This window comes from Aulonocara sp. 'chitande type north' Nkhata Bay, linkage group LG2 (assembly GCF_057382095.1).
Source record: "Aulonocara sp. 'chitande type north' Nkhata Bay isolate Kocher_YH1m ecotype deep benthic linkage group LG2, A_spYH_male_GT1.1, whole genome shotgun sequence".
In the NCBI taxonomy this organism is placed as follows: domain Eukaryota; kingdom Metazoa; phylum Chordata; class Actinopteri; order Cichliformes; family Cichlidae; genus Aulonocara; species Aulonocara sp. 'chitande type north' Nkhata Bay.
Genome location: NC_141345.1, coordinates 34,785,321 through 34,812,430, shown reverse-complemented (window position 1 = coordinate 34,812,430; position 27,110 = coordinate 34,785,321). Strand labels below are relative to the sequence as shown.

General features: G+C 39.8%; 1 protein-coding gene across 7 annotated transcripts in view; it reads right to left on the bottom strand.

Annotated features, from left to right (window-relative positions):
* fam13b (family with sequence similarity 13 member B) overlaps positions 1-27,110 on the bottom strand; it is a 66,048-nt gene that overhangs the window by 11,597 nt on the left and 27,341 nt on the right. For 4 of the 7 annotated variants that reach the window (XM_086260288.1, XM_086260293.1, XM_086260320.1 and 1 more), the window contains exons 7-11: positions 18,519-18,643; positions 5,789-5,833; positions 3,156-3,251; positions 2,668-2,815; positions 237-334 (exon numbers count right to left, since the gene is read on the bottom strand). In XM_086260288.1, coding sequence (XP_086116414.1) covers positions 237-334; positions 2,668-2,815; positions 3,156-3,251; positions 5,789-5,833; positions 18,519-18,643 — 512 coding nt within the window. The remainder of the gene's footprint in view (positions 1-236; positions 335-2,667; positions 2,816-3,155; positions 3,252-5,788; positions 5,834-18,518; positions 18,644-27,110) is intronic. The other 3 variants (XM_086260299.1, XM_086260306.1, XM_086260314.1) reach the window with 3 other exon arrangements.

Below are 27,110 nucleotides of genomic sequence, written 5' to 3'. Positions count from 1 at the left end.
TACACAAGAAGGAAGCAAAAGTGAATAAGTGTTGGGAGTGAGAGAGACTGAGATAAAGATGCGTTTCAGATGCAGCATAAAATGTGAGCTCTGGTTGAAACAGCGTGTCAAAGCAATTTGCAGAAGGCAAGTGTCTGATCAGCACGGCAACACTGCTGCCTCTCGTTTGCTTTGCATCGAAACTAAACTCTGAGGGTAAATCCAGGCAGCTGGTGTTTGTGAAGTAAACAGCTCACCTGGCAGTGTTTAAGTTGTTCTTTGCATCGGTGACAGACTCTGCATCCAGGTCCATTCCTGAGCTCTCCTCCAGGGTGGGGACAGAGTCCAGTGAATTCTGGAGGAAAAAAGACAGGACAGCAAGATGTTCTGTTTAACTTAAACAGGAATAAGCAGAGCAAGAGACAGGAATGGGCAAGAACACAAACTGAGCTACACACTGGAGTCTAACAGAAATAAGTAAAACACTGTAATGCTTCACTTCCTCAGTTAATGAGACAACACAGAGATGTAGCACTCCAACAGATCAAATGTTCACAAAATACCCAGAATACAGTGAGGTAATCATAAATGCATTAAATAAAGCTCTTTCACCTTAAATAGTTAAGAATTTAATGCTCCTTAAAAATTAGAGGTTAAAAATGCCTCTGCTCATCTTCAACAACTCTGTAAACCTTGAAAAAGTTACTGGACTTCTTGAAGTTTGTGAGGCTTTTCCGTCCTGAAAACAAAAGGTGGAGAGTCCCACGTATTTAACATGGGGGTTGTTCTCTTTGGAGGTGGTTTGGAGAGTCGTTGACCCAGTATTAATCACGTCATGTGCATTGTCACGAGCCAAGGTGGGAAAAAAGGTGTGGCTTAATACCATCAGGGAAGTTAAGGGTGAAACTACTGTGAAACCTTGCCCCACCCTATCATGTGACCCACTGACTCACATCTGAGGTAAGTTGTGAGTGAGATTTGAAAAACCTGGGAAGGGTTCTCAAGGCAGGTTGGCTTTTGGCTCAGCTAAATACGTTTTTTAGGGTTTTCCACTAGCTGGTAATAACGGGTACCACTTCTTTAGTACCTACTCAGCTTCCGAGCAGTCTGAGGCGAAAACGTGACATTAACAGACCGCATGCCACCGATTGGCTAGTCAGTGGCATCACTCGATGAGTCATGAGAGCGACATGCATTTTTGTGTCAGATACAGAAGATGTCACAGGACGTTGCTATAACAACCTCATGCACATAAGTTGGTAATCAATTGTAATGGAAAATGACTGAAACCAAGTAGAGTCAAGTCAAGCTGAGTAGGCGCTACAGGAAAAGGAAGAAAAAGCTACCATTTCTGTTCATAGATCTTTTTCATTTACTCCTCTTTCAAGCCATCTGTCTTTTCAGTCCAGAATGTGAACATTGGCATCGTTGAAAGAGAGTTTGGGAGTTTTGGATGAGAATGAAATGTCTTCACAAGCTTAAAGACGTCCAGATACCTTCTGTTTCCCCCCCTCAAGTTTCTAAGACTAGCATCACCTGAATGACTGAGAACCTATACAGACGACTCTGTAGGAACACAAAAGTCCTCATCATAAATGAGAAGACAGCGTGTATGTTATGTGGACATACACATATTGAACTCATTGTTAATAGCACATGGCACAACTATACAACTTTTTAAACATAAAACCAGTGTAAATACATGCATGTCTGTGATGATGTAGTACAGTGGAGCAGCTGTCATTCTTTGGCTCTTGGCTGATCTATTTAAGGACTTGGATCAAGATTATTGTTTCTGTGACAGCTTCTCCTCCAGCCGTGGCTCTCATCTCCCTGCCTACCATGTTGTCTCCTCCTCACCCCTCCATCTGGAAGCTAACATGGTTCTTGGGATAAAAGCCAGTAAGGCTGAATGGGGGGCACTAGTAACAGGGTTTTGATTTCCAATGAGACAGCTTCAATAAAAATGTATGTGATGTGCACAGGAATACAAAGAATATGTGCCGTGTATGTCTGCCTAAAACTAGATATTGAAAATAAAGAGAAACATTACTACTCTTCAGAATGTGTTAAACAGATAATGCATCTCAAAGCATCATCATCTGGATAATAATTTTATCAGTTCGTATCTATTCTTACCAAAATGTGAAGAAAGCAAGGTCAAGAATTTCCAAAGCCCTTGAAAGTAGCTCCTTGTTTTTTAATATAGCATCCTGGCATATGATAGGTATAAAAAGTGGCAAATGCGTTCGCCAAACCTTGAGAAAGAAGCTACTCAGCACTTTTTCCAAGTACAAAATGACCTTATTAACATTTAGTTATGACTAAATGTGTCTGCGTGTTTGCATTTGTTAAACAACCCTCTTGTTTCTCGCTTTCCCAGTAAATTTCCAGCTATTGTAGCGATCAGAGCAGAACAAAGATGGGCCTGTGCTGATAATATCAAACACATTTCGCCTTGGAATGAAGCGACACACTGAGATGGGAAGGAGGTTAGCTATGGGAAGCATGCTCTGAGCCCACACAGCAGCTTGCTACGATTTTCTTTTGTGTCTTATCATCTGATGTCACTTTCTGTTTGAACACAGGGGAGCTGCTGTTCGGCCAATGTTACAGTAACAGGCAGCGCGCGCAACTAAAACAAAGATTCCCTTTCTGGTTATCACGTCATGACGTCCCCCCACTGACCTGCGCTTCTCGCTGATTTTGTTGGATGTGCTGCTCAGGCTGTGTGAGTGGGGTTCCCCCTTCTGTGTCGCAGGCACTGTCTTCAGGGTCAGTTTGTTGCTCCTCGTCTCCATCACAGCCCTGGTCTGCAGGCTCACTGGGACTCTCCCTAACATATCACAATGGAAAGATTAATAAAGCAATGAAAGTACCCTTATTTAAATATAAATTCATAACTTGTATCCAGGGGAATGCTATGCAAAGTAGCATAATGCTAAAGTAACCTCTAAATGTGTTTATCTGTAACGTGAACCATCTGGCTGGCTTTGTGCCTTTGTACATGAGATTTGCTATCTTGGAAATGCTTCTTTAGAGTCATCTGATGCCACTTTAAAACACTGAGCAATCATGTTTGTACCAACAGGTGCAACTACAAAGTGCAACAGACATTTAATTCATGCGTGCATAGAAACTTTGTGGTTTCAGGTCTGCCTGTGTTGCACTCTCACCCCTGGCTGTCGTACCTGCTGAGGTCTTGGTCGATGGAGTTTTTCAGATCAAAGAAGTGCTGCTCCACTGCAGCCCTGATGGTCCGCTGAATAATACTGGGAAACAAAGCAGAAATACAAGTTAAAATGATGTTTAACACTAACCACTGTCCAAAGAGTTCAGACTACCTTTAAAGAGGATAAGCAGAGTTTCCAAGGTTTACATAACTAATTTGCATGAGATCCAGTGACCATGTTTTTTTCCTGTTCATTCAGTGCAACAACTCCACAGAAAAACAAAAATAGATAACCTGAAAATAACATTATCCACCTGAAGTATCCACATAAAATGAGCCACAGCAATAATCCAAACACCCAAGATGCTGGGCATGTTTCTCTGACTTCTATCGAGCAGAGAAAAAGTCTGTGACGTCAACAACTGTTTTGATAACCAAAACCAAAATACTTCAACCATGTTGCAAATAGTCAAAGCTGGAGACCGATAAGTTCCATCTGTCGTCCACCTGCCAGAATCATGCGCACTATTTAGGCTTGTGTATGTATTTATTTCTGAACTGCAGTAGGACACGATGTATCAAAAACCTAAAAAGATAAAAACTGATTTGCAGAGTAACAACTACCCAACATTACAGCACTACCATCACTATTTTTTTAATCCTTCAGTTAAACATGTTTTTTTTTAGTGATTAGTATACATGCTTTAAAAACGCTCACATAATGCCTAAAACTGTTGACATCAACATGACATCCTTAGTTCAGTTACACTGACGAGGTTAGAGGGCTGTTTTTCCAGATTTAATTAAGATGTTTGTTTTTAGCACTACCTCTGTGTCTGGAACCTCTGCTGATCAATTAACAGATAAATGGCATTTATATGTTCATCTTTATATAGTAATTAGGTACATATAAGAGACATTTATTGAAGTTTAAGAGTGAATAATATTCATCATTTTCACTCAGTGCTTTTTTCCCCCTTCTGAGCTATTTAACAAGTCCTTATTAAGCCAATGGTGCGGCCCTGGTCTAAAAGGATTAATATGGAGTCAGGGAGAAAAAAAAGAGGGGATGTTAGAGCCTATAAAAGGTAACATCGGCAGTCACACGCTGACCTTTTCTGCACCGACATGCAACGCCTGATCCACCGGCTCTACTGAGATTCCATCTATCTGGCTTCAATTACTGGACCATGTTTGTTTGATCATAATGTATTCCTCCCTCATTTACTCTGGCTTCATGCAGTCTGTGAGTTTTGTCACTGTTCCAGCTTGGACGGCAGCAGAGCCTAAGTTGAATGGGAAAAGACCCAACTCCCCCATACCAACTGTTCACTCACTTCATCTGCTTTCATCACGTGTTATTCCAACTTTTCCTCTATTTTTCTATCATATAACTTCTGCTCCTTAAGCTGATCCTCAAAGTAAATGTCCAGACAGTGACACCAAGTTGTCCCAGGTACTGTAGATACGCATGAATTTAACACATCGAGTACCTGATGCTGGAAAAATAGCTGTAGGGGATTTTCTGCTATGTCCATTTAAGGCAGAAACTCATAAAGCTACTGAGCTGAGATAAATGAAATGTAGGTGTCAATATATGAACACATACACTCAAACTTCGCCTCCACCTCCAGGAAGCTCTACAATAATAACTACACTGCACATCACACACAAACAGCCACTTCCAGAAATAAACACATAAGCAGTAAAAGATGATGCACTTGCACTCTTTCCTACTTACATAGACACAGAAAGAAGCACTTACACTCACACAGCGTCCAAATTTTTACCTCCCAACAGGGAAACTCGGTGGGACCTGCAGGGTCCCTCTTTTTAAATTTAAGGGAAACTTTTTTTATTGGCATGTGCGTTATGAAAATAGATTAAACTGCTTTTTTAAAATCTGCACAGCAAAAAACTGTCTCCCCATCTCCATCATCATGTGTTTCTTCTTCTTTTAAAACCATCTTTACTATTTTCTGTCAAATTGGTGGGCAGCTGAACATGTGACAATTTAAACTCCTTTGACTGCTGGTAGTGAATTCCAGCTTTTATGTTTAATTCCTCATTGTTTAAGTCTAATAAGTAAACCCACATTAAAGCGCTGTACAAAGAGAAATAATTGTATTCTGCGTCCATGCTGAGCAGCGTCGAAGAGACGGCCTGACTGTCATGTGATTGCAGTTCGTGTCCTTGAGACCGTCAAAGTGCCACGCCATGCAAAACGCTTTACTTTAGCTTCCTAATCAAAACACAAGGCCGGCTCTCCTCCTTCCTGCTCGTCTCTTCCTCTAAACCTTGTACAGTTTTTAAAACTCACTTGTCTCAGCAGCGGCTGCACATCAATCTCGATTTCTATTATTTTATTCGCCTCTTGAGAAAACGCTATTTGACTGCCTCATCACGCTTAACATATAATATGGCTCTGTCTTTCTCTTATTGATTATTTGCAGTTTCATTAATATTATATTCTAACATGAAATGCCTTTGCGGGATATAATATTAAGAATTATTGAGTACATATTTTATTACAGCTTATGATGTTTATGATAAGTTGTTGTGATATAATGCGTATGTTAGCGTGAGTTTATGTCTAAGTATGCCATTGAGAGTGTGTGTGAATATGTGGAGACTTACTCAGCAGAGTCAGCAGGCAGGATGGATATAGGGGAGAGGTGGGAGCTGTAGAGCCAGAGAGAGGAAAAGCACAACAAGGTTAGAACATCACGCACTCCTCGACTCCTGTCCCGCACTGACCTTGGAGGAGGCGGGTGTCGAGCCGCAAGAGTCAAAACAGGGAAGAAGAATGTTAGCAATGCTGTTAACAATGAGTATGTCTGTGTATTCTATACGTGCATTAGTGAGACAGAGCAGGGATCGAGCACTGAGGTAGTAGAGGTGAAATCAATGAAAAACATGTAAAAATTAGCACAGTGATGTCTGAGATGCCCTGAAATGACAATTTCAGCAAATGTATCACGCGCACAGTTTTAGTCAGTGGCGCCACTCTGAGTGGGCAGATTGTTATTTAGGCTACAGAGCTCTGCTTGACCCTGCTGATCAGATAGACAGTTGTGTATGTAATGTCATACTTGTTCTTCCATAAGCAGGGAAGTGTGTGCGTGTGCATGTGTACACGGCATGAAACAAGAAGTTGGCTGTGATGTGTCTCATCACTTGATTCACAAACACACCCACTGACAGGCACGCCAGGATTTATATAACACACACACACACACACACCTACCTAAGACGTGTCGGTGCTCTTGGACTTAATGCGAACGACCTTCTGCTGTGTGTGTGTGTGTGTGTGTGTGTGTGTGTGTGTGTGTCAGTCAGTCAAGGGGGCAAACTCGACTCATTAGAAAAACAACAGCTGACGTTATGCAAGCCTTTCATGTGTATGTGTGTTCTGGGTCTGTCTCTCACACACACACACACACACACACACACACACACACACACACACACACACACACACACACACACACACACACACACACACACACACATGCACTTTTAACGCTACAAGAAGTGCTCAGGTTGATCGATAATGACTGAATTATTAATGGCAGATAGGAAACCATAATGCCCTCTCTTTATTCTTCTCCTTCTTGCTACTTTCCCTCTCTTTTCTTTCTCTGGGGTGTTTGTCTTCCATTAGCTATGTTTTAAATCAAATCTGCTTCTGTTTATCACTCTATTGTTTCTTTTCATTCATGCTCACTCAACCCCAAAAAGCCTTTTTAGTTTCATTACTGCATCTCTTGAGCTCTCCTTTCTCTTCCGCTTTGCTTCTTTTTTTTTCCATCTTACTGACTATGAAGGCAGCAAACATCCGACATTCCCTTCCTGAGAATGTAGCCTTGATCATGAGTGAGTGTGAAGGCAGGACAGACAAAAAGGAAGGCGCTCGTATTGCAGAGACCTAACAATGAGTCAACACACACACACACACACACACACACACACACACACACACACACACACACACACACACACACACACACACAGCTTTGCTTCAAGTAGTTGGATTAGAGCAGCTCCTAAAGCCTCGACGGCAGACACAGATAAGCCCTTAATAACATTTTAAGGAACCACACCTTTTACGGCTATTTGTTGGCATTAATACTCTAAACCCTTTGTTAGTGACCAAAGTATAAATAGTTCAACTTACATTTAGTCTCTACATATATGATGACCACTAAACTTTGTATTATTCAAACAGATTATGACTGATTTTTTTGATTTTACTAACTGCATTATTATCTACGTCTTAAAGGTGCAGAGACGAGCGCGTCAGAGTAAAAGGGATGCTTGCCAGAATCACTCAGATCGCATCAGGTTAATCTGCTGCCTCCTCCCTGGATCCCTCTGCTAGAAACATCTCTCCCGCAGCAGGGTCAGTGGACACAGTCCAACTTACACACCACCACAGTTAGCACTCTTGTGTAAACTTTGTAGTCTTGGTTATAGTAATCATCACAACTCAGCTCTTAACTTGATATAAATCAATATCAATAAATCAATATAAATATAAAACTATCATGTACGTTTGGCCATTTTTCTCCAGTTGGATTACATGGGTTTCCATTTGTGAAGAGCAATATTTATACATTCATAACATATTTACTGCTGATTTACCACCAAAGGATTATCTCAGTCAGCACTGCCACGGTCTAAACACGACTGTTATTTCCATCTGTGTTGAAAGCTATCCTTCCATTTGCTGCTGTGCGTGCTGCTGAGGTAATTCAATCATTATTCAACAAAGCTGTTTTAAAAAATATCTCCTATTGGCTTTCAGTAATGGAGAAAAACTTGTAAGATTTAATATTATCTCGCAATCACACATTTTATACTTGCAGCACGGGGCGTGACCTTCAGGTATTAGGAGATAAAATCATTGAGAAATGTGGATGAAATGTGCAGTATTTACTCGACTCTATTTTGAGTTTGTGCAATTATCTGAAATCTAAAACATTACAGTACCCTGTGTGTATCACAAATTTAGGACACCGGTATCAGTTTTGTACAGATAAGAGCATGAACTGCAGAGGTGAACCACTGTGCTGTGTATTAGCGCCATCAAGTCAGCTGACTGGTGACTAAACAGCTAAAAGATTGTGGGTTACTGCAACGTAGAGCAGAGGGACTTTGTATTATCAGTGATGACACTAAAGAATAAAATAACTAATCAATTACCCACTTTTATTATTTTCAATGGTTCTTCTGATGCAAAGGCAAGAATATACGAGTGTGTGCGCGCGTAAGGTAAGTTAGAGGTGAGATATGATTTTAAAGATGTGCTGTTGTCAGCAAACCTGACTCGGCTCTGCTCTGGCTGGGAGGTAATAGTGACTGCAGCAGCCCCCGCACACACACACATACATACATATATATATATATATATATATATATATATATATATATATATATATATATATATATAAACCAGCATGTTCAACAAAACATAGCTCACTGCTTAAGCTCGTTACCCACTTCGGACATAAATACACCTTGCCTGCATAAGCCTTTCCTTCCTTAGCACAACCTGAAACACACACTCACTTGCCCACTCTTCTTCATAAGCATCATCTTACATCTCATAAACAGCTCTCCTGGCTGCGTCTGAAACTGTAAACATTTATAGTCCTTCGTGGAAGCGCCAAAAATCCGTCACAGATGTTTGTATTCAGATCGCAACCTAAACACAGACCAGGTCAAAGATGTAACATCTGTTTGTTTCACTGCCTCCATGATGCTCATTTGTTTCCTTCCATCATTTGCTTTGCGCAGCTCAGATTCATTCATTTTCTCTTAATTGTCCCGCAGCAGTTTGGCCATCAGAGAATACTGATTTGATTTTGGTTAAGTTGGCCCAACAAATCCTCCTCATTCCACCATTCACCAGTCACGAGGAACTGATGCAACATTGTTAAGAGCTTGCACATTTACAGATACCCTCACTGTTTTGATTATTTTACATCTAACTATGCATTATATATATTTTTCCATATTGATGGTTTAATTCACATTCTTTTCCATGTCAGAAAAAGCCAAAAATGAATCAATGATTATTTTCTTGCTAAATAGATTTGCTTGTAAAATGTGAGGTAACAGCATTAAAAAGAAAAAGCTCAAGGTCACATCTTCTAATTGCTAATCATTAGCTGAACGGCATCAAAATCCTTACATCTGAGCAGAAGGAAACAGGGGTTTGGCATTTGGCACATCAAGACTTGTTTTACGTTAATCAGTTAGCAAAATTTCTGTCGATAAACTTCCACACGCCTAATTACTCCCTACTAACTTGCCTTTTCTTTCCTTCTATGGTGCAAAAAGTGCTGACACACTGTCATCATGCACTCTTGTGTCATTTATATTCAGATTACATAACTTAAAAAAATCTGCTGTCAAGTATATACTTCCTCTGGACTCCTATACAGCTCCTCTTTCTTCTCTCTGGTAAATAAAGACTGAGCAACAAGCACAAACTATCTTCCTTCCCCTCCAGTTTTCCATGTACAATGATGTTTTAAATTCCTAACATTTCCACCAATTCATACCTAAATCAAAACTTCAACTATTCTTCCTGCTGCTTCTTACAGTCATTTTCCCTCAAACAATCCACAACGATCCACTTTTCCCCACCTCTTCTCTTTATTCACTTCATCAATCATCCAACCACATATTTGCTTTCTCCTTCATCCATCTATTCATCCATGAAATCTTTCATTCCAGTCAGACTACAGGAGTTACATAACCCCTGATGTTTACCTCTGCAGCAGAATGTCACAGGCCATTCTCATTTTCCCAGCTGTGTTTCCTCTCACTGTGATCTACTCTTTTTGTTTAGCTTTGGGGTTTTTATGCCACTGGATCAAGCCGGTAGGCGGTTCAGTTTCTGTCAGTTTCTCTGTTGAGTATCTTCTTTCTTGTCTTTCCACTGTACTCAGCAAGCCAACCTGTAGGTTATTGAAGTCCAGTGTGAGAAGCGAGCTTGACTTTTAGCCAAACTCTGCACGATCTCTGTGTTTCTCTTCTTTTTGCCTGTTAACCAATTGACACATCTCCTGTAGCAGCAGTATCCAGCTGTTAAGCTTGTTCTTCCTGAACCCTCAGTTTTTCCTTCCTTCTTCGAGTACCTGGCAGGTCTGTAGATCAACCTTGTATTCAGAGGTTATCCCAATTGAGCACTTTGAGGTGTCAGTGTCAGTACAAGCAGGTCTAGCAACAGAGCCACGGTGTCAGCAGGGTGCATGCTGTAGCGTCCTCTAAAACGGTGTGTGTCTTGAATTTATGAACAAGTGTGGATGTGTGTGTGTGTGTGTGAGTGAGTGAGGTTGCCTCACTCTGCACTCTGTCTCCAAAAGTGCTGCAGTAAATATCCAGAGCTCTGCTCAAATATATGAGCTTCTGATGTAACCAGGCAACAACCCCAGGAGGACCAATGGGATGGGAGGGGCTGAATTTGAGACCCAATTGTAAAGAGGGAAGAGGGAGGGAAAGCTATGTGGGCCAATCTTACGGCAGAAACTGGGAAGAGGGTTGATTTTTTTTGTCCACTCAGTGCCGAGTATGAACTCAGCAGTTTACAGTCAGCCCCGTGGGCTGTGTAATGGCGCGCACGCACAGACAAGATGCACACAAACTAACAGATGCCTGTGTCTTTTAAAACACCCTGTATGAGCTTTTTCCAAAAGAGAAGAATTAAAACATTTAGAAAATACAGACTAAAAAGGCACAGAAACAGTGTAAGAAAGAAAAAGGGTGTGAAGGAACAAAGAGGCCAAAATATTTATACCAGTCAAAGAAGGAAGAGTTAAAAAGGAACAAAAGAGAGAACAAGTATGACACAAATGGACTAAAGGTGAAGACTCCTATCAGTGTGCTGATTCATTGCCTACAAATATCCCTGATAATCATGACTCAGACAAAGCAAGTAAAACTGAATGGGAACCGCTTCGATCAGAAATCCTAAAGAAACTTCTGTGGGTTCCCTCAAAAGAGAAGTAATAAAGACAAAAATATCCACTCGCCGATCAGCCAAACTAAACTGACAAAGTCAAAAATCTAAGAATTTTCCTGGATGGCTTTATCGGTTTTAGTTTTCTTTCTTTTAGTCTATTTTTTAGTTCAGTTAACTAAAATGTGTTTTTTCCTTATTTTGTTAATATTTTTGTTATCTATAATTACCATGGTTGTATATATTAAGTTATTAAGCTTTTTTAAAAGATGTATATTGAAGTTTTAGAGAACTTTCGAGTCTCGTAGTAAGAGCGGAGAAGGAAAACAATAGACTAAAACCATTATAGCCCCTGAGATTTAGAGGCACAGCGCTCACTAAGCATGACCTCAGCAGAAAGACAAAAATCATGAATCATCCTGAGCAAACAGCTGCTGGGTAAAAGGCAATACTAAATACTAAATACAAGACTAGGTACATATTTTACAAAAAAGAAAACCAAATACTGATTTTGTCTGTTTAAGCAAAACGTACCTACAAAAGTAACTACACTTAAAAAATAAGCATTTTCCATTTGGGAGCTTCAGTGTGACTATGAACACAGTGTGTTTATATCAGACAGTGTGCCTCCGTTCTTCTGTTCTGGACAAACTGTAAGGTGAAGCTTCTGGAAGTTTCCATAAAGAACAGTGAAAGTTAAAAGTTGATGATTTTACAGTTGCACAAGCAAAATTTAACCCTCACATACAGCAACTAGGAGAAGTTTGATCCAAATTTTTGTTTTCTGTATGATTTTTTAAAAGGAAGTTTCGACATATTAGATCTGTATTGACACTTTGTGTTCTGTGCTTATGATTCAACTGATCCTTCAATTAGTTAGCACAACTTCAATGATTACAGTTTGGATAAATTCTTTAAAAACTTCACTTTAAACTTGACGACTGGGTATTATTATATATAACTCTAACCGCCGTCAATTTGAAGACCATTGACTTGCAGATTATTGACAGACTACAAAAATTTAAAAAACTTTTTCATGACCATCATAGATAAGAAATGTGCAATACACCAAATCCGCTCAGTGGTGTACAAATCCTGCTAGTTCCAAACTTCCTAAAGGACCCAACTTTAGATTCTGTTATTTCCATGTGGGATACACCTGTCTACACACAACGTTCCAGGAATCTCTCAAGGGAAGAAACAGACGAGGAGAATGTGTAAATGTTATGAAGCGTTCTTCATGAATCATTAACACTACTTTGACTTTCAGCCTGCCTGGTATTACCGCTGACTTTGGTGACGCCTAAACTAAAACTTTATCTTCTATTTATAACATACAGACACAACAGGGGCAGCATGTTGACAAAGAGGCTTCAGAGCCAATCAGAATAACTGTTTTATCTATTGTGATTTAGAAACGTGAGCACTCTTTGGAAAGATAGAACAGCTGTCCCCGAACTGTGGATGAGCACTGATAGCACGTCAATGAGCGGTACAATCTGGGTCAGCTGGTATATCATTTTACACACTGTGCCCGAAGCTACTGCCAAGGCCACAGTCTAGAAACAAAGGGCGAAAGGACCAGGAGACCTGTTTGAACATTATTAATGGGTTCACTGGGTTGTACTGACAACAATTCACCAAGCCATAAGAAACCAGTCCCATCAACTTAATGCAGTGATATAGAAACATATAATTAAAGCCAGAAACACACTGCTGCTGAATGGCATGTGTCAAAACAGCAGCTTCTAATGTTTTCTATGTATAATTAGAAACCCTGCTGTGACTAGTCACACAATGATGTGCGTGACATTTCACACAACTGCAATAACCCTTCACCTACACTTATAAACTTGGTAAGGTGTGGCTCTGCAGACTGGCTCTACAACTAAGAAATCAAAGTTCAAATGGTGGATGCACATGGGATTTTGTTGTCCCTCACAGACAGGTTATTTAACGTGGTCCGAGTCACACTTGGCCGTTGTTCGTGTCACTTGATGCACATCATATGCCATGTTGCAGTGCTGCTGTGGCTGTGTGTTTTCTCCTTTAGGTGTTTCAAGCTGAAGGCTTGTGTTATCGTTTCCAGCTCACTCTAATCTCTGTTCCATGAGTGTCACAGTGATATAGATGCATGGAGAGTGGAGCTGACGACAGCTGTGCAACAGCTTTCTGTCATTAAATTAACTGCAATGACAGTTTTGTTTAGCTCTATTTGATTGCGTTGTACATTTTTTTTATGTCTCCTATTACTTTCCCACTGCCTTGACCTGCTGATCCAGCCCCCTCCATGTTCCAGACCTCTTTGTTAGAGTAATCCTCTCGTGCTGAAGAAAACACACTATGACAGTGTTGACTAGTTCTGTGTATCCTTTTAAATGTTTTGATTATGTACTGATCCCTCACTTCCTGTGTGCATTACACTCCTTTTGCTATAGAAACATACATCACAATTTAAAAGTGCTAAAGAAAGAAAAGAATCTAAAAACAACTTGGTCTGTGTGCATATCTACCTTTTTTCTTTTGGTGTCAGCTTTTGAAAATAAAGCAAACATGACCTATCCATATACAGTCCATGTACAGGTCACGCAGAGATCTTATAGCCAACATATTCGAGTAATGGTTACCTTAAGCATGGGCAGGGTGCAAGTAAGGAAAACCTAACGGAGAACAGCATCAACACATGTCAATACTTACTGAAGGGTTGTTATTTATAAAATTTCTGGAAGCAGACTGCAGAGCAGAGACAGCCCAGAACAGGTTTACCTTATCAATTTGTACCAGGAAGCAGCAAAGCCCTGGGAAGCAGAGCTAATTATGTGTTGGATTTGAACACAAAAATCCGCAATTATTTTTTTCGCTTTTGAAAAACAAGACAGGGTGGTTTGAATTGGGACATTTTCTCTCCTTTTTATACATGATGTGATTCTTTCAGCATTTGTGATAGATCGTGCTATCACAAGCTTTCAGCTCTGGATGAGGATATAAAACTAACCATGGTTTCTGTCTCTTTCTGTTCCTCATGTGCAGAGAGTTTAAAGGCCCTTTTACACTGTGCAAACTCGAGGGAAGAATTGTAAGGGGACTGTGGTACAATTTGTGCCTGTTAATCCAAAACAGTGGCTATGAATTACACCTGATAAGGACTCCAGCGGTCAGTTTGGAGATCATTTTGGACCAGTGCAATATGGCATAAAACGATACAGAATACACAACCAAGCTTTCAACATCCAATTCACACAGGTAAAAAAGTAAGTGACTGTTTGTCTCGATGCATGCTCAATCATCCAGGTAAGGAAATCCCCAAAAGCTGATTCTGTTCATCTGAACGATGGGTTTTCAGTTGGAGAAACAGTTCATCACTCATCCAAGTGACTTCTTCAGTCTCAGCTCACTGCAGGTTTCCCAAACATATAAACAGTTCCTTTGCACATTGCCCAAAACTAGGACTAGACCAACACAGATCAGTTTCATGATTATTAATATCCAAATTGTTGTGACCATTGACAGTTTGGTCAAAGCCAGTGTAGGTGACCCAGAAGGGACGAGGTCAGACATATATGTGTGCGTGCACATGAAAATTGTTGGCACAAATGGACAGAACAAGGCTCTCCAGCCTGGTATGGTGTCCCAGTGAGATATACGAATCATTTCCACAGTCACACAAAATAATCTCACGCGTGATTTTTATGTACACAGATGTAATCTGCTTCACGAAGAGCTACACAGGTCAGTCACGCTAGACTGGTACGACGCTCTAAAAAGTAAAAAATTGAGGCCAACTTGTCTTCAAAGGTAAAATTGAAGACAAACGTTTGCTAATCTTTTTAAAATCTACTGTCAGGCTGACATTTTTCCTCCTGAGGTCTAGTATTGCATTATCACTTAGATTGAAAATCAATAAATCGTTCACAAGTAGGGACATTTTCCAGTTCTTATCTCACTGTGGCGCTTTTAGCTGCCTGAATCTCCATTCCCTCCATTAATCCATCGCTCTCCTCCCGCCTTTAGCCATAGACGTGCTTTCTAAGGGTGATGCTTCTCATGTTGCCAGGGTATTTCAGTGATCCCATGAAAAATACTTTCCACACATGGAGAGAGAACATAAGCAAGGGCAGAGAGGGAGGGAAGTAGTGATGGGGTAAGAAGAGAGATCAGAAGAGAAATTCCAGGGAATATATATATAGATCTGAAATGAGTAGAGGCTGTTGGAATCTAAGGTGTGTGTGTGTGTTGGCTGTCAGAGTCTATTAAGAGGGCACAGCAACAGCCACAGAGGACAGCCTTCCCTGTCTGTCAAGTCTAGACAAACAACTGAGCCACCGTTAACGCTGAATCACTAGATGGGAACTTACCTTTTTGGAGCCTTGTCAAAGCATATGGCATATACATATATGGAACAGCAAGCTCAACTCAAAAAAAGGTTTGAGGACAAAAAAACAGCCCAACCTGATTTTCAACAAAAACATTTCTGTGTATTTTAACAGAAAATTAGACAAGTCTCCAAATCTGATGTTAAAACTTCATGTAGTTCTATAGAAACGACACTGTTTATCGTCCACATCTCGTTGTGTTCTACCTAGCAGTGCTTATCCTTAAATGGTTTAGGGAGTTAGGTTTGTAGTGGGATCACTGGTGTAATTATGTGGCAATGATAAATAGTTAAAATGGCTCATGGATCTGTCAGGAAGATCCTTTGGCAGAACTTTGCTAAGGCCCCAGAGAGGTCAGGACTGGCTCTGGATCAAGCACGTGGGTTAAATTAATAGACTCGACTGTAAGTGTTTCCAGCTTGCTTCCAAAAACGTGGTGATTATAATCGTAGAAAACAAAAAACAAACCCATCCAATAGGGCTGAACGATATATCGCATTTGCGATAATATCGCGACATGATCAAGTGCAATTTTCTAACCGCAAAGGCTGCGATTATACTGCGATTATAAGGCTGTCCAAATTACTACCATATCCCAGAATTCATAGCGCGGCCCAGCCAAACTCCAGTTTCCAGCAATGGCGGCCGCTACTAAGTTTTAAAATTACTCATACTAATCTTTCAGGGTCACAAAATAAACTTTTAACATATTTTCAGGCGAGAAAGTAGTTGTGTAAACATCAAATATCTGCTCGGTTTATCAAGATATCCCATATTTGCAAAAGTGCTTCGACGTTTTCAGGGGCGTCTGCTACCCACCAGCTCGACAGCTAGCCGGGAGCTCGAGGGTTACTGATGCGGCCGAGAACGGCACAAGTCCCGGCACATCATTTTCAGATCACCGCGGAGTTTCGCTGCTCGGGTTAAACGTAATATATAAGTCACTTAGACAACCTAAAAATGTTATTGTTGGGCTTTTTTCAGTGTTTTGTTTGTTCGTGAGTAAATCGGTTTGGCTGAGATTAAAGTTATTAGATTAGATAAAATAAAACTTTATTAATCCCCCGGGTGGGTTCCTCCTTGGTTTTCACACAGCTGACTAAACGTCAAACAGAAAACTTATTAAACAGAAGTATGAGACAGTCGAGAATTTACACCAGTGTCTGGTTATATTTTAGATAGCAAGAAGCAGACGGCCGAGTTTATTAAACTCCACCGAGACAGCGGTGACGCTAATCAGAAGGCTAGACCGTCCAATTTCACGCCTTTAAACTTTAAAGGCGTGTTTGTGTGTGTGTTTATACAATTGCTATTATGTTTGCACTTTATGTGTAATGTTACTGACTGCAGAGATCAGTAAGATGTGTGTATTTTTTATTTATTAGTTTTATTTATTTAATATTATTTTTTAATTGAATGACTGTCTAGTAGTTCACAGATGTCGAAAAACTGAGTGTGGTAAAGCCACTGATTTTGTTTATGTATATTTCTGCAATCTGCACATTGTACTGACTTTCATTTTAATGTTTACACCAGGGTTCCTTGTCAGCACTTTATGCTCAGATGTTTGTAAGCTAAAAATAAACTATTGTGTATGTTCAAATATACTGTTGTGATTGAAGAAGTTAAATAAAAATGTCAGTCATCAATTCATGCATCACCTCATGTCATCATAACAGAGGTCTGTCTTCCAGGAAAGAACAGTTTAAAATTAATGTAATATAGTATTGGCCATACTATATGATGTATTGCTTGTCTTTGTTTAATAATACAGAAGACAAAGACCTTAAAAAATAATCGCATATCGCATCGCAATCGCAATATTGGGGCAAAAAATCGCAATTAGATTATTTTCCATAATCGTTCAGCCCTACCATCCAATCATAACCAGTACCATCCTTAATGCTCAAATTCTAAACATTTATGCATTTAATTTAACAAGCCTATGAAAATGTCAACTCTGAAAACACAAAAATATTTTTTTTTTCACATAACCAGACTCGAGAGGACTAAATAGGACTAGGAATTTAAAAAAAAAAGAAAAAAAAAACAATCTCTAAATCTGTGCATTATTGAAATGGCTCTGCGGAGTACCCTGGATGCTCCATGGTCTACAAATACCACAGTAATCCCCCCCAGACCAGACAAGAGGTTAGTCGAGGTCAAAGGGATGATGGCTGCAGGCTAGCCACGGCTAACCGAGATTTAATACCAACTAAAATCAATCCCATGTGACTTCAGGATCAAAACCATCTGATGTGCATTGTTTAATTTAAAGAATTTACTGCATGTAATCCCCCCTTTGTTTTCACTGGCAGTCTGTGCACTGTGGTACAATAGCTGCAACCTTAAATCTTCCTCTAATAAAGCTCACATAAATATAAACACAGTCACGGAAAACATTTTGTATTGAACCACAAACAAAAAATTAACTGCTAATACCAAAGATACACACACTCATACTCCAACTTGATCCCTGCTGTCATTGCTGACCTTTTATACTATAACACAGTTAAATATGTTCACAGTGGGCTAAAATGGGACCACAGCACAAACAAGATGTGCTGTAAAAGATGCCCATTTCTGCTAATATATAAATAAAAGAGGAACTGATATTTCACATGAAAGAAGCTATTTTCCACATGTAGGCATGCAGGTGTGCCTTGAAAGTTTGGCTTGTCTTTTGGTGCGCCTTGGGATTAAAATATTTGTCTTTTTAAAAATCACTGTTTCTAGGGCATCATAAAATGAAATAACTCGATGAGTGAATGAGCTATTGTTCCTACACTGAGAGTCCATTACAGACCAAACAAAATCTCTCTTAATCAGACTGAGACGAGCAGCTGATAAAGTGACCACATTGCTAGTTGGCCTGAAGGGCTGTCGAAAAATAACACAGAACTGGAACGTCTTGGTTTTTAATCCAAGACATGTCATGCCCTTTATCACATGTCATATCCTCTGCCTAATATGACTCTGACACATCATGTGATCTAATAACAAAGACAGAGATGTGTGACCGTACCTGACTGCGGGGTTGTCATCGGTGTGCGTGCGTTGCGGTGAATCTGAGGCAGGGCCGTCCTCCCCGTCCTGAGGCAGCTCTTCACATTCTGCCTCACACTTCTCATCATCCAACAGCTCTGTGATCTGCAGACAGAAATATAAAAGGATGTAAATGAGGAGCACTACAAGCACTAAAACAATTAGATTTAAAAACAGGATTACATTACGGAACAACAAAGGTTACAGCACAGGTAACCACCTGTACTGCGGGTGTAGCATAATCCAGAAATGTTTATCAAAGCGGTTTCTTAAAGGGTAATGCGATGCATGTTTATTTTGCAATAAAGATTTCGGGTAGTAACGTGAAACTTTATTTATCTGTATCTCATGCTGAGTGGAAATATACACGCTGACATTAACCAGCCTCACGATGGAGTCCAATGAAGACGGCCAACTTCACTGTTAGGTTTACAGTTATAAGAATAGCATGTGAACATATCCTATATTTTTATTTTTCAGGGACTTCCAGTGATTGCAGAGATAAAATCATTTCATATAAAGCTGTATATACTCTGTGTTTGCAAGGCAGAACCAAGATGTTACCGTTTGTTCAATTAGATATCCAAATATAGACGACGCTAATGAGTAACACATTGACAGCACAGATGTAGTCTTCAGGAGGGAGGGAAAAAACATTTCTTTGACGGACAGATGGAGGGGGCGATGAGTGGACAAGAGAAACGAGAAGGAGGGAGAAGGACGGGAACGAGGGTTTAAATTCGGGCTTGAGGATGTATCATTTTCTCGTTGACGTAGCAATGTCCCGATGCATGATAGTCACATTCCAAGACTGTAATAAGGAGAAACCAGACCACAAGGTATGCAGCACATGGAGCTTTGCTGTTTGATATAAAATAAATTAAAAATTAACAAGTGAATGCATTTTTCTTCTAAATGGCAGATACTCAACCTTTTTTAAATGTCAGACTGCATCCACAGCTGTAAACACACTGAGCACATAGTTGACATGTATGATACGTGTGGGTCTGTGTACTCTGCAAATATAGAAAGGTCACAGAAATGGGTCAAAAATTGATTATTAATATAGAAAAATAACCACCAGAAGACATTTTATTTAATTGCGGAGGTTTCTGGATGTTAACTCAACCATATCACACAAACTCTGTGAAAAACTGAACACGCAACACACACACCAGAAGGAAAAATCACCGTCTTGTTTTTCCTTTGACTCACAGAGAGCACATGTCCTATTGTAGGTGCAGGAAAATCCTTTGATTGGCCTGCACGAGCCACATATTCAAAGCTTTTACAGAGAAGGAAACAGGGTGATGGAAAAAGACGAGCTGATGCTGCGTGTTTCTAGTGCAACCTAAACTCGACAACAAACTATTGAGTTTCTTTTGCCGCAGCTCCGGTTTTAAGGCTAAGATCATGTAAGAAGGTGTGAATACGATGAGGAAAAGGTCAAGCGAGCGAGCCGAAGGGAAAGAAGAAGAGTGATAATGAATCTGCCAGTAAAAAGAAAGAAAGGGAGACGGGAAGGAGATGGATGTAGGAGAGAAGGTGGGAGGGGGAATAAATATGTTGACAGAAATAACTCATCATCATTCTGGTAGGTGACAGCATGTGAACAAGCTGTACTTTATGCTCCAGCTCAAGGATTTCTTTTGTTGATTTAGTAAAACATGACTTTTATAAACAGATATTTTTTCCTGTGTAAAATCATCAGCTATGTCTTCAGGCTACACCTTATGCTCACATTGCATTAGACACAAGTTTGACCTCAACTACAAAAACCCAGAAAGGAACGTGGACTAAAAGGTTAAATCAGATTCACTGTCATGAGGAAACAACATCACCCTGTTTGCCCTTTCCTGTGCCTCTCTCCTTTGGTCTTCTCAGCATCTGCTGCTGTCACTGTACTGTCACTATGGAAACACCTCTGTTAAAAAAAGCCCTGATTGGCTGTTGGGAAATTCTTGCATCGTCACATGTGCAGACCTAGGAGGATGACTCACAAGATTCCCTGAAGTAAGAGAGCGTGTGTGTGTCTAAGTGAGACCAAGTGCAGAACGTAGACTTTTAAACAGCTTCAGTCTCAGTTTTTATGACAGAGCTTCAATTGAGAAGTGAAAATATCCTTTATCCCAGCATGCAGTTAATTATCACCCCGTAGCTCAGCTTATCTTTACGTGTAGGTGTGTGAAATACTGATTAAATTATATGGAAGCCTGACAGACAATTATTAATCTCCTGACCATCCTTTGCTATTAACACATAAAAAATACAAGTGATGCTAATGTTTCACAGGAGCTGGAAAAATAAGCAGCAGCTCAGCTCATGGTGATGTTAAGAGAGGACTCTGTTCATTTCTGCCTTTACATCACATCACAATCATACTTGGACTTTTCTAGAAGCGACCCTGAATTGGATACGTGGAAGAGAATGGATGGAAACCATGCTACCATCGGGAAATATTGTTTTGATTTATTAAAACTCCAGTTTTGGATGTTTATATATGAATGCAGAAAATTCATCTCTTATCTTAGACATTTATATATAAGAACCCAACTTTCCAGGCTTGCTTCTTTCAGCTGCTTTTCATTAAAACGTTCTCCGCTGACCCGGACATACACATAATTATCAACCAGAGAGCTGAAACAATAAATATAGAAACTGTCATTTAGTAAACACCTTCCTGATGTTATAATCCAAATCAGAATATTTTGAGTGTAAAATAATTTCAGATTATGTGATTGCCACAAACAGATACAAACACACACAGCAGGAAATCACAGAAAGACGGGTTAAACATTAAAATTAGGGCTGCTCAATTAATCGAATTTTAATCACGATTACGATCTGGGCTTTCAACGATCATTAAAAATGACTGAGCCGATTATTAGCCCCTCCCTCATTTATCCGCGACACCTTAAAGGCCGGTCCGTGAAAATATTGTCGGGCATAAACTGGTCCGTGGCGCAAAAAAGGTTGGAGACCGCTGATTAAGAGGACCCGAGGGAAGCTCGGAAAGCTAAGCAGAAGTTATTTGGAGAGTGACTGCCGTTGGTTGAAAAGAGAGTTTAAAAAAAAAAACTTCAGTGGTGTTGCACACTATTTTATATTATTTTTTTAAAGTTATTGTTAACCCTTTAAAGCCGGTCAGAGCAGCACGCTCCGTTTTGCGTAACTATTTTTAAATCCCTGTAGAACCTGAACCGTGTAAGCTAGCGCAATAATTTGTTTTGCATATGAAACCGGAGGAGTTGTACTTACATCTGATGCCATCAGCTTGTCCTCGGTCACGGTTTCCTTCCACATATAGCTTTGCAAAAATTGCATAAAAAGCGCTTGCAGGAACAAAAACATAATATTCCAGAAACACGCTTCGCCGTTCCTATCAGCTGTTCGTAACACTTCCCACAGTGAAATGATGCACATGCTGTTTTCTTTGCAAATTTGCATCATAGGATTGTTTTTTGTTTTTCCTGCAGTATATAAAAATTGCTGTATCTCCAAAATAAAACTACGAAGACACTCAAAATAAATTTCCTGTGGTGGGAAACTATTTTTTGCAACTTTATTGTATTTAAAGTTTTGAGGGATAAGCCTCTTAAATTTCTCCAAGTAGAAATATATGTAAACAAAACAAAAGCGATTTTCAATTTTTTTTTGTAGTTTATTGCACTTTTTTGCAATTTATGTAATTACTATGCACTTAATGCATACATATTATTAAAATATGGGCTATAACAGTTGTATTGATGTATAGCAACTTGAAATGCTCCCACAAATGGCACTACAGCATGTCAAAAAAATAATATAAGCTCTGGTGGACTTGGTTCTATAGTAGGTCTTAAAGGGTTAAATAAATATCGTCAAATAATCGTGATCTCAATTTCAGTGAAAATAATCGTGATTATCATTTTTGCCATAATCGAGCAGCCCTAATTAAAATTATGCAAAACTCATGAAAAATTCTTTGCACGAAAAATTAATATTGAATTCAATGAACATGAACTGGGATTAAAGATTTAACAGAAGCATATTCTATCCAGGCTGCTGGTCAGTGACATGGAAAAATTGGTGTGGATAAGCTTTAAATACAAAAGCCCCTGTGTATCCACATTAGCGGTTGACATCATGAACAATGAATCTTGATTGTATAACTTCCCCCTGGGCTAGATGTGTTCATTCAAATGGTATAAATGGAGTTATGAATATGGTCAACAATGTGCTGAGTAAGTTATCAGAAAGCATTTGAGGGGTTGTAACAATATTAGAGGATAAGAGAGGTTAAATCCCCCTGTCAAGATGACCTTGCTTGGTCATTCATTGGGTTGGTTAAACAGTTATAACCCCCCGCCCCACCCCCATTTAGGGCTGTGGAAATCTTTAATCGGGCTAACTTATCAAATTAATGTTTAAAAACAGAAGATGCAGTGCTTTTAGACATCAAGTCCCAGTGATGATACACAAGTGTGCCTCTGTGTGGTGTGTGTGTGGTCGAGTGGGTGAAACGATGGGAGAGAACACTCTAGAACAAAAGGTCACGACATTGGCCCTTATTTAGCAGTCTAATCCAGAGTTTCAGGATGGAGAACAAGGAACAAGCTGCACTGACATCACTAGCTTGGCTGTCAAACTGTCTGTGGGCCAAGAACACAGAACAATCACAGAACAACTGATTGGGATGGGCATTACCGATCTCAAACTGTGGCCTACATTTGCGGTTTCCAAGGGGTCATTTGTACGTTCAGAGCGGTATGAGACTAAAGAGAACAAAGACGAGAAGCAGTTCTTTCTCATTTTCAGATTTATCTACTGCAGAGTGGAAGCTGAACTGTGAAGTGGACGTTTTTTAAGGTGCTGGAAGTGTAAAGGTCCAAACTGTTCAACTGAATCTCCTCTCAGTGCTTTATTGCTCATTCTTGCTTGCAAGACTGCACTGTTTACTTCCAGCAGTACCACTGGAGAACAGCCCTCTGGCCTAATGTTCCTGCAGTGAGTGGGCAGTGTGATCTAGATCTTAGTCAAAGTAAATAAATCAAGAATGTAGCTGTGTATTCATAAGACGTTATTGAAAAATCCGTAGATCTTTGTGTGTTCATACTATATATCTCTCCACAGCTATTATACATCTCCTCTGCTGTCCAACTAGGCCAACAGATCCTCCTTAAATAACTCCACATTCAAACTTAAATAGGCTACCACTCAATAATTTATCACTCGTGTCAGAGGTCCAAGCAAGTGTGTGTCCTCCATCCTAAGCAGGCTGTTCACTGCTGCTGAACACCTTGATATTTATGAATTTACTACATCCACCCAGTTGGAGTTACTGTTCACAGTTCTGACCACACCTGTGCTTTCATTAAGACAGTAATTAAGTAGACAGACAAGTCTTTCATGCATGGAACACATAATCCTAGATTTTCCTAGGTTTTAAAATTATAACCTTTCATTCACTCAACTGCATGTATACACATTGCAGCTGCACTAACAAATGCATTATAAAACATCTGTTGCTGAAGCCTTAACTTATGTCCACTTCGGGCACAGGGGATGTACAAAGGGATCTGAGGTCTTATTGAGACATGAAACAGAACAATTATGTAACAAGAAAAGAGCTCAAGAGGAAAAGGTCTGAGGTTCAGCAGTCAAATTAACTTCAAGCCTACAAGCCTCATTTAATCTGCAGAAATATCAACTGTGGCCCCAGTACGCAAGGCACTGTGCATCACAGATATTATTATTCCGATGGGACAGTGTGCACACTTTTTATGTTTGTAATATTGGTACTGCAGTGTCGCTGTCTGTCTAAAAGCTATGAGTCACAACAGAGCAGCATTTTAGTGCCACAGGATTGTGGTTGATTAGAGCAATAATATATTTTCAAGCTGGTGTGTATCCAAAGAAAAATGTGGGCTAAGGAATCAAAACACACTATCAGACAGTCCAGCCAAGCCAAGCTAAGCTGCACCAAAAATGTCACAAGCCATCTCAGTAGAGAATCCAGAATATTTTTCTTTCATATTCCAAGCAGAAACCCTGAAACGAAGAAGTGTGAACTAAAAAACAAACCTTTTATTATCCTCGCAACAGCAACAAGCATCAGCGTACTCTTGTTGTCACCCAAGCAGAAATTCAACTGACTCCGATTGTGCGATAAACAAGCTAAAATCCATCTTTATATTCATCTTTGTCAGACCTATTCCCGCCTTGTTGTGCTCCAAAGGTGAGCACAAACACACCATAAAAACAACACCTGCCTTCCACCTTTCTCCGCTCATTATCGTTCATGTACTTCTCTGTTACGCTGCTTTTACAATGTCTCTCCATTTCTTAGGATGAATTGGCTCCTTTTATGTGTGCTAGCTAGGCTCGACCAAGCATTTTCAACTTACTCTTTAGTTTGTAACCAGGCTTGATTCAAGGTCTCCTGTGTGAAAGCAGGTGTGTGTGGGAGATAATCCCCTTCATGAGAGTCATCCCCGGTGTAGAGCAGGGACTGGAGGTGTGAGTTACATGGTTACATCATCCTCCTCCCCTGTCTCACCATCTCTACCTCCCTCCCTCTCTCCTTCCCTTCAGTTATTCCTCTTTTGTCTCTGCACTCTTGTCATTTCTCCCCTATCTTCCTGGCTGCTTTCTCTCCCCCTCCTTCTTCAAACCACCCACTTTTTTGCCCTCTCTATTACATAAGACACATGGATCAGTGCACAGAAATGTCTTTACAGATTTGTTTCTGTCTTCTCATTCTTCATCTGCTCTCACCTCCTCTCTTAGATTATAGTCTCATTCATCTGACAAATCAGACAATAAAACCGAGGTCAACAGCTAACAGAGTGAATGATATGACGTTGCTTGAAAGAACTTGTGCTTTATGTTGTTGTTGTTTAGAGCGCAATTACAATCTAATTAGTTGTCTTTCGCAAGGCAAAGGCTTTAAACTTTTCCTTGAATAAAAGGAAGGATTTGGCAGATAATAACTCCAAGGACTCAATATTACGAGGCAAGTGGAAGCAAAGTCTGCAGTGGTTCGGTTAAGAGCACACTAACTGTGTGAAGCGAAGAATAAAAGATAAGGAGAGGGGAGCAAACAAAGCAAGTAGCTGAAAGGTTTTGAATAGGTGACACAATGTAGATATATAGCAAAGTTTCTCTTTTTCTTTTTGTGGTCATACTTTCACAATGACAGGCTGCCCTTTCACTCCAACATTTTTAGGCTATCTTTAAAGAGTCCCTGCTGTGGCAAACAACGTACTCTTAAATTAAAGTAGCACATCATTTGAGATACTGATCAAGGGTTGCCTCTTTATTGTTGTATTTTTGTTATCGCACAAAAGCACAAGGGCACTGTAAAGTTAAAAGTTAACTACGCCTTTCTTTGTACTGTGCACGACAGCAAAGAGAACGAGCTGTTAGAAAGCGGAGGAAAATGTTTGGTTTAGGCTCAGGTGTTTCTATAAAACTACATTCTTGTAATGCTCTGTGTAAAGTATGCAGGGGTGTGCCATTGTCCTTGGGCGGGAACACCAAGATCATTCGGAGAAAAATTTTGTTTACAGAAAAATGCTGTATTGTTTTCCTTAAACGCCACTGCTTACATTTCAACATTACCAAGAGGAAGTGGGTACAGCTGGTATCAGTGTTATTTACATTTCCTTACAGCAAAACTTCAGCCTGATCTTCTAGCTAATTAATAACTCCAGTTAGACACACTGTAGTTTTTGTACATAACAGGTTTGAATCAGTTAATGTGATGTCTTCTAGATTTCTAATACTGGAGTCAAAATAAAGCAGAATTGTTATTCTCACGTTAGCCTTTAAGGTTGATCATTTATTACATCTAACTTACTGCTGCTGATGCCAACAACAAAATTTAATTATTTATAAAAAAAAAAAAAGACCCCAGCGCAAGACAGAACATGCTTGTTAGATGGAACAATCACTTCAAGCCTTTTTAAATTCTTTTATGCTGTTGGGTGACATTTATAAATTTCATCTTTCGCTTTTCATAAGATTTGACTGCTATCTCTGTGCGTCAGCGCTGAAAAACTTCCCCTCTGACCCTGGCACGGTTAAATGCCACATTTTACAGCCAAATGCCACCAGAGAGGACGAAGAAAACACAAAGAGGAGGAAGACAAAGAGGAATCTAACAGCTTTTGTGAAAGCACGCTTTTGTTCATATGTAACGATTGATGCCAATAAATTAACTTTTTTACAAAAGTTTTATTTTCTGCAAATAACTTGGCAAGAAATTTAAAATTTGTCTTGTTTTTCCATTTGATTGTTTTGTACTTTGTTTTTGTTTGCAGATTTCTAATTATTATATCAGGTTAAGAAGGCATTTACCATCACTCTCTAGATTTAGAGACTGTGTTTGTTTGAGGATAAAAGAAAAGCTACAAAGACCCCTATGGGAGAATGACCGGGGTGAACAAAAAATAGATGAAGAAGACTTTATTGATCCCAGGGGGAAAATAATCTGTTACAGCAGGAGGGAAGACATGTGTGGGCTGGAAACACCAAAAACTGCATTAACGAGTAAGCTTGAAAATAGACGACCTCTCTGTGGACTGTGATA